General features: G+C 31.5%; 1 protein-coding gene across 1 annotated transcript in view; it reads right to left on the bottom strand.

Moving 5' to 3' along the window:
• Positions 1 to 1,102: 1,102 nt before the first annotated feature.
• Positions 1,103 to 12,049, bottom strand: part of LOC139510836 (uncharacterized) — a 98,572-nt gene continuing 87,625 nt past the window's right edge. The window contains exons 3-7 of the mRNA XM_071297373.1: positions 4,639 to 5,319; positions 4,220 to 4,368; positions 3,630 to 3,784; positions 2,623 to 2,786; positions 1,103 to 1,434 (exon numbers count right to left, since the gene is read on the bottom strand). Coding sequence (XP_071153474.1) covers positions 1,258 to 1,434; positions 2,623 to 2,786; positions 3,630 to 3,784; positions 4,220 to 4,368; positions 4,639 to 5,319 — 1,326 coding nt within the window. The 3' untranslated portion in view covers positions 1,103 to 1,257. The remainder of the gene's footprint in view (positions 1,435 to 2,622; positions 2,787 to 3,629; positions 3,785 to 4,219; positions 4,369 to 4,638; positions 5,320 to 12,049) is intronic.

The following is a 12,049-nucleotide window of genomic DNA, read 5'->3' as shown; positions in this document are numbered from 1 at the left end:
GATGATTAAAGTCATAAGAAACCTCAAATTAAAAGAAAATATGCATATGTTTTTTATTACTAAATGGATAGTTTTCATTATACAACTTATGTACATATACTTTTTTCTGAGGAAAATTCTTTAATTTGTCCACATTTAAAAAAAGTTTACTTATTTTTAATTGCTTCCTTCTAGGAAGCAATTCGCCGACATATTTTCCGTATGCATAGTGACCTGAGCGTAACCCTCCTCGTAAAAATCCGGTGGTCGCAATACGCATGGATCTGTCATTAAAATAAACAATTATCTGGTTGTACATGTTAAACAGGTGCTCAATACCCATGCTTTTTGTTATTTGTTAACTATAAGGTGACAATCGGTAAACTTCGGCTTCAAAACAGGGCATTTAATGAGCAGCCATATTTATTTAATCATAACAGACAGAGAGAAAAAAATGACGATTATACGTTATAGTTGCTTAAAAAATGAGAAAATCGTGCACAGAGGACTAAATTTATGATATATACATGGATTGGTAAAAGAATTGGAGAAACATTTTGTTTCACCACTCACTCGTTTCATATGACTTTAACATTATATAAGTGGTACCAATGATACCAGATAATTTTCTTACTGTTACCGGTAAAAGGAAGGCAACTCTGATAAAACAAAATGCAATCAGTCAGGACGTAAGTAGTAAGTGTTCGCATAATTCAATTACTAATGATTTATCATTTCAACCACTCAAACTTCCAAAAGTTATTTGAAAGCTGATCGTTTAACTTCAAATATACATGATTAATACATTGGAAAATGCATAACTATCGATAGATTTAATATTAGATGAATCGTTAGGAAAAGACAAATCATACTAGTTGCGGCGTCCATATAGGGAATTGCTGAGACAACTTTTTATAAAGTCCTAACTTTACGCAAATCTGACTTTCAGATATTTAGGATTGAAAGTTTCCGATGAAGGTAAATAAAGTGTTTCGGTCGGACGAAATTTGTATATTTTTCAGCTGACTCATAATTAGTCTTTCAATATATCGTTACATTGTCAATTTTTCAAATTCAATTAGAGTAAGCTAATTAAATAATCATATACAATTACTTACTTTAGACATATTGTAGATGTTATTTTCATTATTTATCACAAAATAATTATTTCTAAGAAGGAAATCCTGACAAAAACGAGAAAAAATGGATGTTTTAACAACAACATATATTTCCCTCACTGGAACACTGGAAGAGGTTTTTGTTGCCTATTGTTGAACATCAAGCTTTGGAAACATTTTCCATCAGATACTGGTAAAGATCGGACTCCAAAAATCGGGGATATGAGTCTTTTGCCATAAGAGCTTGAATCTTATGTTGTGGAGCATCAAATGTATCTCGGGAAAGATTTTCTAAATTTTCAATGGTTTCTGTCCTGGTGTCAGCGTCTAAATTTACCTACATAATTACAATTTGAGCAGAAAAATTAACGAATTATCAATACTGTAAACCAACTTATTTTCGCGGATACTTTATTTCGCGTTTAGCCCTTTCGAGTCCATTTCGCGGCAATTTAATTTCGCGGTTTTCTAATTAACTTGATGTTGTTAAATATGGAAAGATCCAAGTTTTACATATTCGCGACGATTTAACTTCGCGATATTTTTTTACTCGTGAAAGTCGCGAAAATAAATCGCTCGCAAAAATTAGTTGGTTTACAGTATCTTCACGTTATGCCAAATCTTATCGATATCATTCAAGATAAAACATGGTCTTATTTTGATTATAGCAGAATCAAAAAGAACAATATATAGTAAATTTATAGTGGTTGGCATATTTCAATAAAAAAAACATTCGAACATAAAACATAAAGACCCTTAAATCTATTTTGCTTACTTATACATATAACATATATATATCCCCCTTTTCAAAATGTCACTCAGTGCCGAAAAAAGAAATTAGTATTTTCCATACTAAATTGCACTAAATCTAAAGATTGAAATCTGTGATCAAGTTCAGTTAAAAATTTGTGTGTCTTTCCAACTGTCACCATTTGCAATAACATTATAGGAATAATTTTTATGATAGTGGTAAATTCAGGAAAGCGCTTTGGACGTATACAATTTTCAAAGTATTATAATTTTACTTTAGGTAAAGTTGACATTAGATGTATTTTTAGATTAATGTGTGTTCCCATTTGGTCATAAAGATACCTATATTTCAAGGTTCTTCACATACTTGGCTTTCAAAGGTTTAGGTTAGTGCGTTCCTGACACAGAAACAAATACATTTGTATCATACAATGTTGATGTCATAATCAACTGGGTTGATACCGATACAAATGGTCTTTTAGTTCCAGAAGGGTATCATCAGTTCAGTTGTCAGTCATTCGCCACTGACATGACATTCGACAAGAGTTATTACAAATATTTTAACATTCCCATTTGGTTTATTAAGAAACCATAAAACAAACTAATGTTCCAATTCCTTGCGGCAGATGGAAATCAATCCTTAACAAAAATAGATTTAGTCTTTTTCACTTTAGAAAAATTTTGCTATTCTTTTTTGGTTCCGTTTGGTAATACCTACATAATCTAGAAAACCAATTCGGAAGCAACACATTTATAAAGTGTTATTTTCATTTACCTCTTTTGGTGCCTTCGAGACAACAAATTCCTGATAAATCTTTTGAGCCATTACTGGCATACTAGATTCATTACATGTTCGAAATTCTTCGCAGGAAATCCAAAACTCTAAATTCTCCTCGCTGAACTCGGACCGAAGAAACAATAGAAACAACTCAACACCATCTGAAAGAGTTTAAAAGATCAAATATTAACAGAATGAAAAATACTTGTTCGTTATAAAAACATTTGAGTAAAATATTGGAGATTGTATGTGAAAACACGAAAATAAAAGATAACAATATAGAAAACTTAGCACAACGTAAATAATGAAACATTATTAAGACACACAAACAGCTGTGTAATATTCTTTTCAAATTGTACACTTAATAAATGTAAACCAAAAACTTGGTTTTACATATGACACAAAAAACTCTAAATTGTCAATTATTTAATTTCGAATAAGCACAACGTAAATGAAACAATAATGTAGGCACAAACAACTGTGCAATAATCTATTTTAACTTTGCTCTTTATAGATGTGATAATTCCACGTTTTTGGTTGCTTTAGTGTTACTCCGTCTTAATTTTTCTATATTGTGATTAGAATAATGTTGTTTGTCTATGGCTCATTTTTTCGTTTTTTGTCACTGCGTTGTCAGTCCGTTTTCGACGTGTTTGATTAATCCTTTGGTATCTTTACTCTCCTGTTTTCTTTTTCTTTTATTATGTTGTATTTAGTTTCTATTTAGAATAGTTTCAAAATAAGGTGTATATTAGGAAAATATCATTAAAGACCTGAAGGTCGTAAGGGAATAGATTCACTGTTACCTTAGTCGTATTTGGCACAACTTTTTGGAATTTTGGGTCCTCAATGCTCTTCAACTTTGTACTTGTTTGGCTTTATAACTATTTTGATCTGAGCGTCACTGATGAGTCTTATTTAGACGAAACGCGCGTCTGGCGTACTAAATTATAATCCTGGTACCTTTGATCGCTTATTATACTTAAGTTATGTGTTTGTCTTACTTTTGTCCCGTAGAAGATCTTCTAACGATTTACTCCACTGCAATGCTTGGTCATAAGTCGTTGTGTTACAGAAGGGAAAGGAGCTCTCGTGATCCACAACAGAATCAGTGTTTTGTCTTCGCAGAAATTGAAATTTCTTCTTCATATTCTTTGCCCTGTAATAATAATAATCATATTATCAAATTAGAATACATAACATAAACATGATTTTCTTGCTATATGTAGCAATATATAGATTAGTTGTTACTTCTTTGAAAACTATATGACAGCTCACATCTATGTGTAAATCTGTATGCACCACTGACTCCTTGAGTCATAATTTGCATTTTCATAAAGTTGGGATGTTTTGTGCACCGTATAATCTTGTTCAACCAATCTTTGCGACGTAAGGACTATGAAAATTTAACATCACATGTATTAGTGGCAATAATTGCTTCAATCAGAATTATTTCGCAAAGTAAGCCAGTAAATGGAAACCAGCGTACGGATATTGTATCTTTTTTTTTTTAAAGAATATAGATTGTAGGTAGTCAATATCTTGATTGGAACCGTGTTGTCACGATAGAAATGAAACTCATTTTACAACTTACAAATTACTAGATTTGGATTTTGCTTGATAGTTTTCTGATAATGCTGACTCGGCTGAACAGGTCTTGTGAAACCGTCTTGCTTTTTCATCGTCATCATGGTTACCAAAAAGCTTCTGATAAAGAAATAAGTCCAAAGCACGATTTTCCATCTACAATAAAAACAAATCAAATGTTTGATAGTTGTAAGAGTTCGAGTATGTTCAAATATGGTACTAATTTCAATACAATATAAAAGAAGCCTGATTACAGCTGTTAAAATTATACTTTGTTTTTCTAATATAATAATTTGGATGATCAAAACTTGAAGACACTGTTCCTCAAAAATAAAAAAAAATCCTGATTTTTAATTAAAAAAAAGGTTATTTTTGGGACTTAAATCGATGTTTAAATTATTGTTTAAGAAACGGGAATACACCTACCGTGTCTTTTGATTTGCTGTTTTTGGTATCTAAAAATAATGCATGGGATGGAATTTCATTTTCACAGCATGCACTCTGACTCCGTCGTAAAGGTCGGGTGATTATTCGTTTTAGTTTTTGCCTTTTAGACTCTTTATCTTTCTTTGCTGATAAGAATACATCTGACTGCTCATCATGGTCTGAAGCGTCGTCAATCTTTTGTACACTGGACATCCTAGTTTCTGAAGAAGAATCAATGTCAGAAGCGTCTAGTGAAGATTCGCAGATAAACGATACCTGAGAATTTCTTAAACTTGATGGCGATCTGGATGACGTGCTTTCAAATGAAAATTCCGTCATTTCCGGCGTTTGCAATTGGTCGAAAGATAGGTCAATTGAATCTTCAAACCGTACTGAACCATTTTTTCCCTGATTTTTGTTCCGTTCTAATATTCTTCTTTTCCAATTCTTTTTTGCCGATTTTTTATCTTTCGCAGGTGAAATTAAACATTTGTCTTTCATATCTATAGATAATGCAGTTGGTGATGGTGTTAAATCTCGTTCTGGGGGATCACGTGGAATATCTAAGGATTCAGATTGTCGGGTTAGTTTTAGTGCAGGTGTGGTTAACTGGCATACTAAGTGATCGAGGTCCTGTGTACATTGCCTGTTTAATGGTCGTCTTAGTTCGTCAAAAACACCCTGTAAAGTATCACAAATAGAATACAATACAATATCATTTCCAGGCAACACTTCAAATCAATAATAAAAAAGACATAGGGCGTACACGTAGAACAGATTTTATTAGATGAATACGTGTTGCCCAAACTTCATTAATATTTTAAATCGTTGTAATTTTAAAACTGTTTTTATATGTTTAGACTTTTTGGCACAAGCAGTGTAAGTCACAACGACGGAGTCCTTTCATATAATCGTCCTAAATTGAGCTTTGGTAAATAGTTGTCTCGTTCATGTACTATGTTTAAGCTGGGAGATTTATTGTTATGACTGCATGTAGACAAGTTTTTGCTGCATGTGCTTGTAAGATCGGCAGAATATGTCTTAAATAGGTAAGACCTTTTATAGCTGGAATAAAATGAATGACCTTCGTCTTCTAAAAAATATACATACGAGGCAAAACAATACACTTGAGACAAGTACTGATACATTAATATATTTGTTTACCTATTTTATCTTAACATTCCTTCCTGGAAACTTTGATACAAGATTACATAATGGAAGAAAAAAGCCAACCTTGATGTTTGAACTAATTTCAATAAATAATCGATCTAGAAATTCATACTTGTTTTGACATCATGAAGATTTGATTTAATTCCTTCTTTTATAATATAGCAAATATTTTGTAACTTTCTCTTCTGGGAAATGTAATGCGTATATGACAAGGTTTTAGATTAGGAATTCTTAAATGATTCATAAAGAAATAAATCCTTCTTTAAAGTTTAATGTTGTTTTCGTTAACATGGCAACTCATGCGATTTGTCTTCACAGTTTTGGCATGAAAGAGTTTCTAATCTTTGTCAAAAGTGAACAAAAGATTACTACAGTTTAAGCCATGCCATGTTTGTCATGCTCGAAATCGTCACGAGTTGTGTAGACAATTTGACGAAGGTGAATACATTTAACAGGTAACAAATTAGAGATTCGTTTTTTTTAAGATATCACGAAAGACAGTCATTGATGTGGAGCTTCACGTGAAGAAATTACACTCTTTTCCTTATTCCATTTACATGAAAAAATCGTTAAATAAAAAAGTATCAGTAAAAGCATTTTCCTTAAATTAATAAAGAAGTGCAGTTTTCATTTTGAGAAATTTATCAATATCACAAACAATTTTATATCTATAATTGTTAGTTTGAAAATAATCAATGCAAAATTTTTAAAAGATTTGAAAATATCTAGTTGATTCAGGTGTGGTTGTCATGTATCTCTAAGAGAATAATTAAATTCATATTCAAACAAATTACACAAGAGAATATCAAAACGTAATCCTGTGTTTTAGACATGTATACGTGCATGTCCTCTATACGCAACGATAGATCATTGTAACTCCCGAATGACAACGTGAAAATAGTCAAAATGTAAAAAAAAAAGCATTTTTGGAATTGTCCTAAACTTATTGCTTATTTCAATTTTTAGAAACAACATAAAATGCCCCTTTCCTATCAAACAAAGATCCCAACACCGGAAAGCCAAAAAGCCAAAATCGCAGACATTTGATTTGACGAGTGGACTGTTTTGTCGTTAGTAACAAAATATTGAAATTTGAAAAGCATTGTTTGAACAATTCATATATTTTTTTAGCTAATAGTTACCTCAAATGTTCATTTCCCACAATCAAGGCTTCTTACTCCATTGTGGAGTAATAATTATCAAAATTTACATTGACCCTCATGTTGTTACCAGTAACAACATAATAAATATTCGAAATGCAAAGTACCTGCTCGCCAACCTGTCGTATTTTTGTACTATCGTGAATCAGTTACCGGATTTCCGTCAGAAAACCCGGATAAAGACGGAAAACCCAATTCAAACAATAAGCTTTGAATACAAACAAAAAGTAACAAGCAGCATTAGGAAATATTTGGTAATCGCTAAACGAGAAAATACCTTTACAACTTTATTACTTTATATTGGTATGATTGCCAATGAGACACCTTTCTTCAAAAGCCTACTTAGTGTTTTTTTTTTTTATTATAAATATTAAATATTTCCTCAGGACGAGAACAAATCAAAAAATACTTCAAATAAGTAAGTACTGTATAATGGGTCGACATAGATCAAAAGAGGGTGTTTTGACTGCCATTGGTAAAATAGATAAAAGTTGGAAGGGTCAAAAATGTTACCTTAATAAGGCCATGTACTAATCGCCGAAAGAATTGTTGCAATGGTTCTTGAACGTGTAGATAGCGTTGAACATTCTTAATACTAGGTGTCCGAATTAATTGACTCAATCCGAATGACGTGGTTGTGTATCTGTTCATCGCACACAGGCAAATGGTTGCTTCCTATTAAAGCAAGAGTTTTGTTTTCGGGCGGAAAAAAATATATTTCTGTTTTCTAATCATTCATACCACAAATAGATAGTGTTGTTAACCACCTTCTTCCTCTGGAAAAGCAAAATATATCATTTTTGTTCTTGAAAGAGAAAGGATACATTACTGACGCCCTTTTATGAAATTTGTAAATAAATGTAATTCAATGCGAATGTAGATATTTCGTTTTCCACCGGAAATCCCAAAGCCTGCGATAACTTTACGTAATTAATATTCTTTCGACTAGGAAGTAGATTTGTCTTATATATATATATATAACTCTTTTCTAAAAAAAAACACCAATCAAACATTTGAACTATGTGTAAATTTCAGTTACAATGTCGATAAACAATATCAAGCCTGAATCAAAACATTTTACCAACAAGTCTCAAGGGACTTACCTTCTTCCACAGATTCTTACATTAATCCGGAAAATAACTCAACACTATGGATTTTATGTCAATTTGAGCGAACATGGAGAAGACATATGAAATATTATTAAACCAAAGATTGAGTAACAAATCTGAACATTACATTAATGTCTTCAAACACAACATAAGACAAATTAGACAGTCACATGATCTGGGAGCTGTCTTAGAACCAATTATGGCTACACGAAACCATTCCCACTTAATCTGATTATTCTTTTTCCGGAAACGTAGAAGCTTTCGGTTATTTTAGGCAATTTGATCTCTGTTATTTAATGTTGTCAATTAATTTTGACAGTCCCTTATATAAGGTTTCCTTCCTATTTGACAGCCTTAATTTCTGAACGTCCATTTGTGAATTTATAAGGTAATTAAAAATGACTTAAGCGGTAATTGTAATAACTGACAAATTTTAAATGCATGTGTATGGAATGATAAACGATGCATGTGTAAAAAGAATTTATAATGGGTTGTCAGTTTATGAGTTTGATTAAGATAAAAATTATCAAAGAAAAATCACTGCACCAAAGTTGCTCTTCCAAACTAAAACGAATACAAAAAAGAAAAGAAAGAAGAACGAATAGGCAATATAATTAACTGACGAGAATACAAATTTGAAACATGTCAAAGAGGCAACAACCCAACAAAAGAGCAGACAACAAACTTCTTTTATACGTTATGTATAATAAAAAAAAATAATAAGATGTGGTATGAATGTCAATCAGAAAACTTAATATGTTGCATAAAAAAAACAATGACAAAGAAAAGAAAAAATGCAGGTCACCTTATGGCCTTCAAAAAATTAAAACCCCTTCACCGATAGTTGATCTGTAACAGAAATGAGGAACAATTCAACAGACATAACTATATGGTCTGAATAAAGCAACAGTAATGAACGAAAATCAAATATTACAGACAGCAATCAACAACAACCACTGGATAAGATGTTCTCGAGCAGGACCAATTAAAAGATGCGCCTGTCGTAAGTCAGGAGCCTCTGGTCTTTGCTAGTCTTGTATGTTTATTTAATTTCAGTTCATTTATATGTTTTGCAGTTTAGGTCGAATTTTTGAATTAGTACACTTTTCGTTTAGATGGCAGCTGAAGCCAACCTTCGGGGGCCGATTTTCTCGCTTTGTTGAAGACCCATTGGTGGCCTTCAGCTGTTTGCTGCTCTTTGGTCGGGTTGTTGTCTCTTAGACGCATTCCTCTTTTCCATTCTCAATTTTAATATACATTAAAATCCTTAGGACTATAAAGTAAAACACTTTGAGGGTATTGCATATTAATGTATTGGCGAATATTGTTATATATTCATAAACTCATCTTGAACATCAGGCTTAATATGTTTACACCAGGTGAACATACACCTTTAAAAGAATCTGTAAAAACGCTCGAATATAAAAAAAAATGAAAAAAAAAAGAAAAGTACGAAGTTGATGAACATTGATGATAAATACAAAAAGGTTTTGCCAAATACAGCTAAGGTAATCTATGATTTTCGGTATTGTCTGCTTGATGATATATATAACATCAACAGACAGTTATAACATATTTGTTTTACCTATTATGTCTGTTTGTTTTGTTTACACATTGATGTCAATATATTGGAATTTGATGCGACTATCATACAAGTGAGAGGTTTAGCTAGCTATTAAACCAGGTTCAATTCCCCAAGGACATGCCTGTTACAAGTCAGGAATACGCCAATTGTTATCCAATCTTTTGCTGTGTTTTTGATTTTTGATTTTGCCATTTGATTAAAGACTTTACGTTTTGAATTTTCCTCGAAAGTTTTTCTATTTCAAATCTCTTAAAGTTATGATTTTCAAACATGGAATATTGTATTATTTCTGTACCAAAATATTTAGTACAAATCAAGTACTGTAAAATACAAGTACCTAAATATTACAATAGTTTTAAAGTAAAGAAATAGTACTAAATACTAAAAGTAAATTTCAATTACTGCATTTTTTTAGTACAGAAATAGTACCTAGTATGCAAAAGTAGCTGTGTACAGCAAAATCAATTGGGAACATATTTTTGTAGAACCTTGGGACACTATCCTTTTCAGAGATTGATTCAAGTTGATTAAAAACTAATTTAATTTTGTGTTCATTCATTTAGAATATAAAATCTCAAAGAAAATTAGAATCTCACAGTTGTAGTAAAATCTAATGAGCTTTTTGATGTCATATTTTCCCCATATTCTTTGATTATGACTTTTGGTATTTGATAATTATATATTGAAGGTTAAGTGTCGAGTGTTTAGGATATATGTCACCTACTACCGCAGGAATACACTTTCAGAATAAAAACATCACCTACTACCGCAGGAGTTCACTTTAAGAATAAAAACATCACCTACTAACGCAGGAGTTAACTTTCAGAATTGGCACATACATTACTAACCATATCACAAATAAAACTGTTACCTGGGAGTAAAGGTTATTTACATGTGGTCAAGGAATCAACAGAAAGTTCTTTTATGTCAGTATTGTAAAACGAATTTGGTAGTTATGTCAATTCTAGTATATTTGGTAGTGTATGTTGATATAGTTTTTGTACTTGTCAAACGTTAAACATCGCTCGAACACAGCTGGTACATCATCTGCTTAAAGTAGCAATTATAGTATTTGGATATTGAGTTTTGATCACATGGTAGTTTAGTTTCACTAAGTTTGATGCATTCTATATAGTTTTTTTGTTGCCTAATTTTAGTATTTAGTTGTTTTCTCATGGACATTTTAACAGTTTAAATACCATATTCGACAACTGAGTTATATTGATTTGTAATTAGCATACCAGTTATGAATGTCATCGATTGTTGTTCTTTGTTTTAAATTATTAGTGTTCTTGTTGCATGTTTGGTTATCTATACTCTGAGTAATTTAGAGATTTGGCTCTCATTTGAAATTAAGGACCTTTTAGTGTATGTGTTTGATAAATACACATTTTTGGTTTTGTTTTTAAAATTGTTTGTTGAGGTTCTTCTCTTTGTTTTTTTCTTTCTATTTGTTGTATCATAGACATTTACTTCAAATCGCTTAACTAATATAAATATTATGAAAATTATATGCTAAATCATCATAAAAGCAAAGGGAACGTGTTTTGTCACCTTAATTATCACAGAATACCACAACAGTTCGAAAATTACCTGCCCTATAGTCAACTATCTTCTGAATGGTACTACTACCATGCTTTAATTAAATGGATGGCATGTAATACATAGACCCAATTTTAAAACATTAAATGTTCGATTGATACGATTTTAATCTAATTAAAGAGCTCTTTTACACTGTTGACCGAACTAATTTACTGAATCTCTAAAAACACACCATGCAAATTGAACAAATGTCTCGTTTCATCTATAACCAGGTAGATAAAACATGTTACAAGTCTATTCCACGACTGGTTCTTCTGTCAATGTCGTAAGAATAAAAGATCATTTGAAAAATTGACATCCGTGAAACACTCTTCAAATTAAGATATATGGGATTAGTTTGTGTATAAAGCAGTCAGCTAATTTGATTAATAACTCATTTCGGACTTGGAATATTTAATGCCTTTCTTAAGATGTCTTATTCTATAGATCGATTCTGATCTTTCCAAGATGTTTTTTTACACTGTCCTTACCTAAATATTTATTTTATATCGAACCGTATTCTTCCCCACTTAAATAAAGCAACATTCCAACAGCGCCTACATATGGAGTACATTTAATAATATATATATATATCCCGTATTATACAAACCAAAAAAAAAAAATATAGAAGAAAGATACCAAAGGGATATTCAAGCTAGTGCTTTCAAAATAAACTGAGGCCAACACCATGGAAACAACAGTATACAAAACACAACATAGAAAATTTAAACCAAGCAATACGATGCCTACAAAGGGTGACATCAGGTACTCCAGAAGGGTTAGCATATCCTGCTTAAACATGTGTC

Source organism: Mytilus edulis, chromosome 2 (assembly GCF_963676685.1).
Source record: "Mytilus edulis chromosome 2, xbMytEdul2.2, whole genome shotgun sequence".
Taxonomy (NCBI): domain Eukaryota; kingdom Metazoa; phylum Mollusca; class Bivalvia; order Mytilida; family Mytilidae; genus Mytilus; species Mytilus edulis.
The sequence above is the reverse complement of the archived record's forward strand: the minus strand, read 5'-3'. Positions and strand labels throughout refer to the sequence as shown.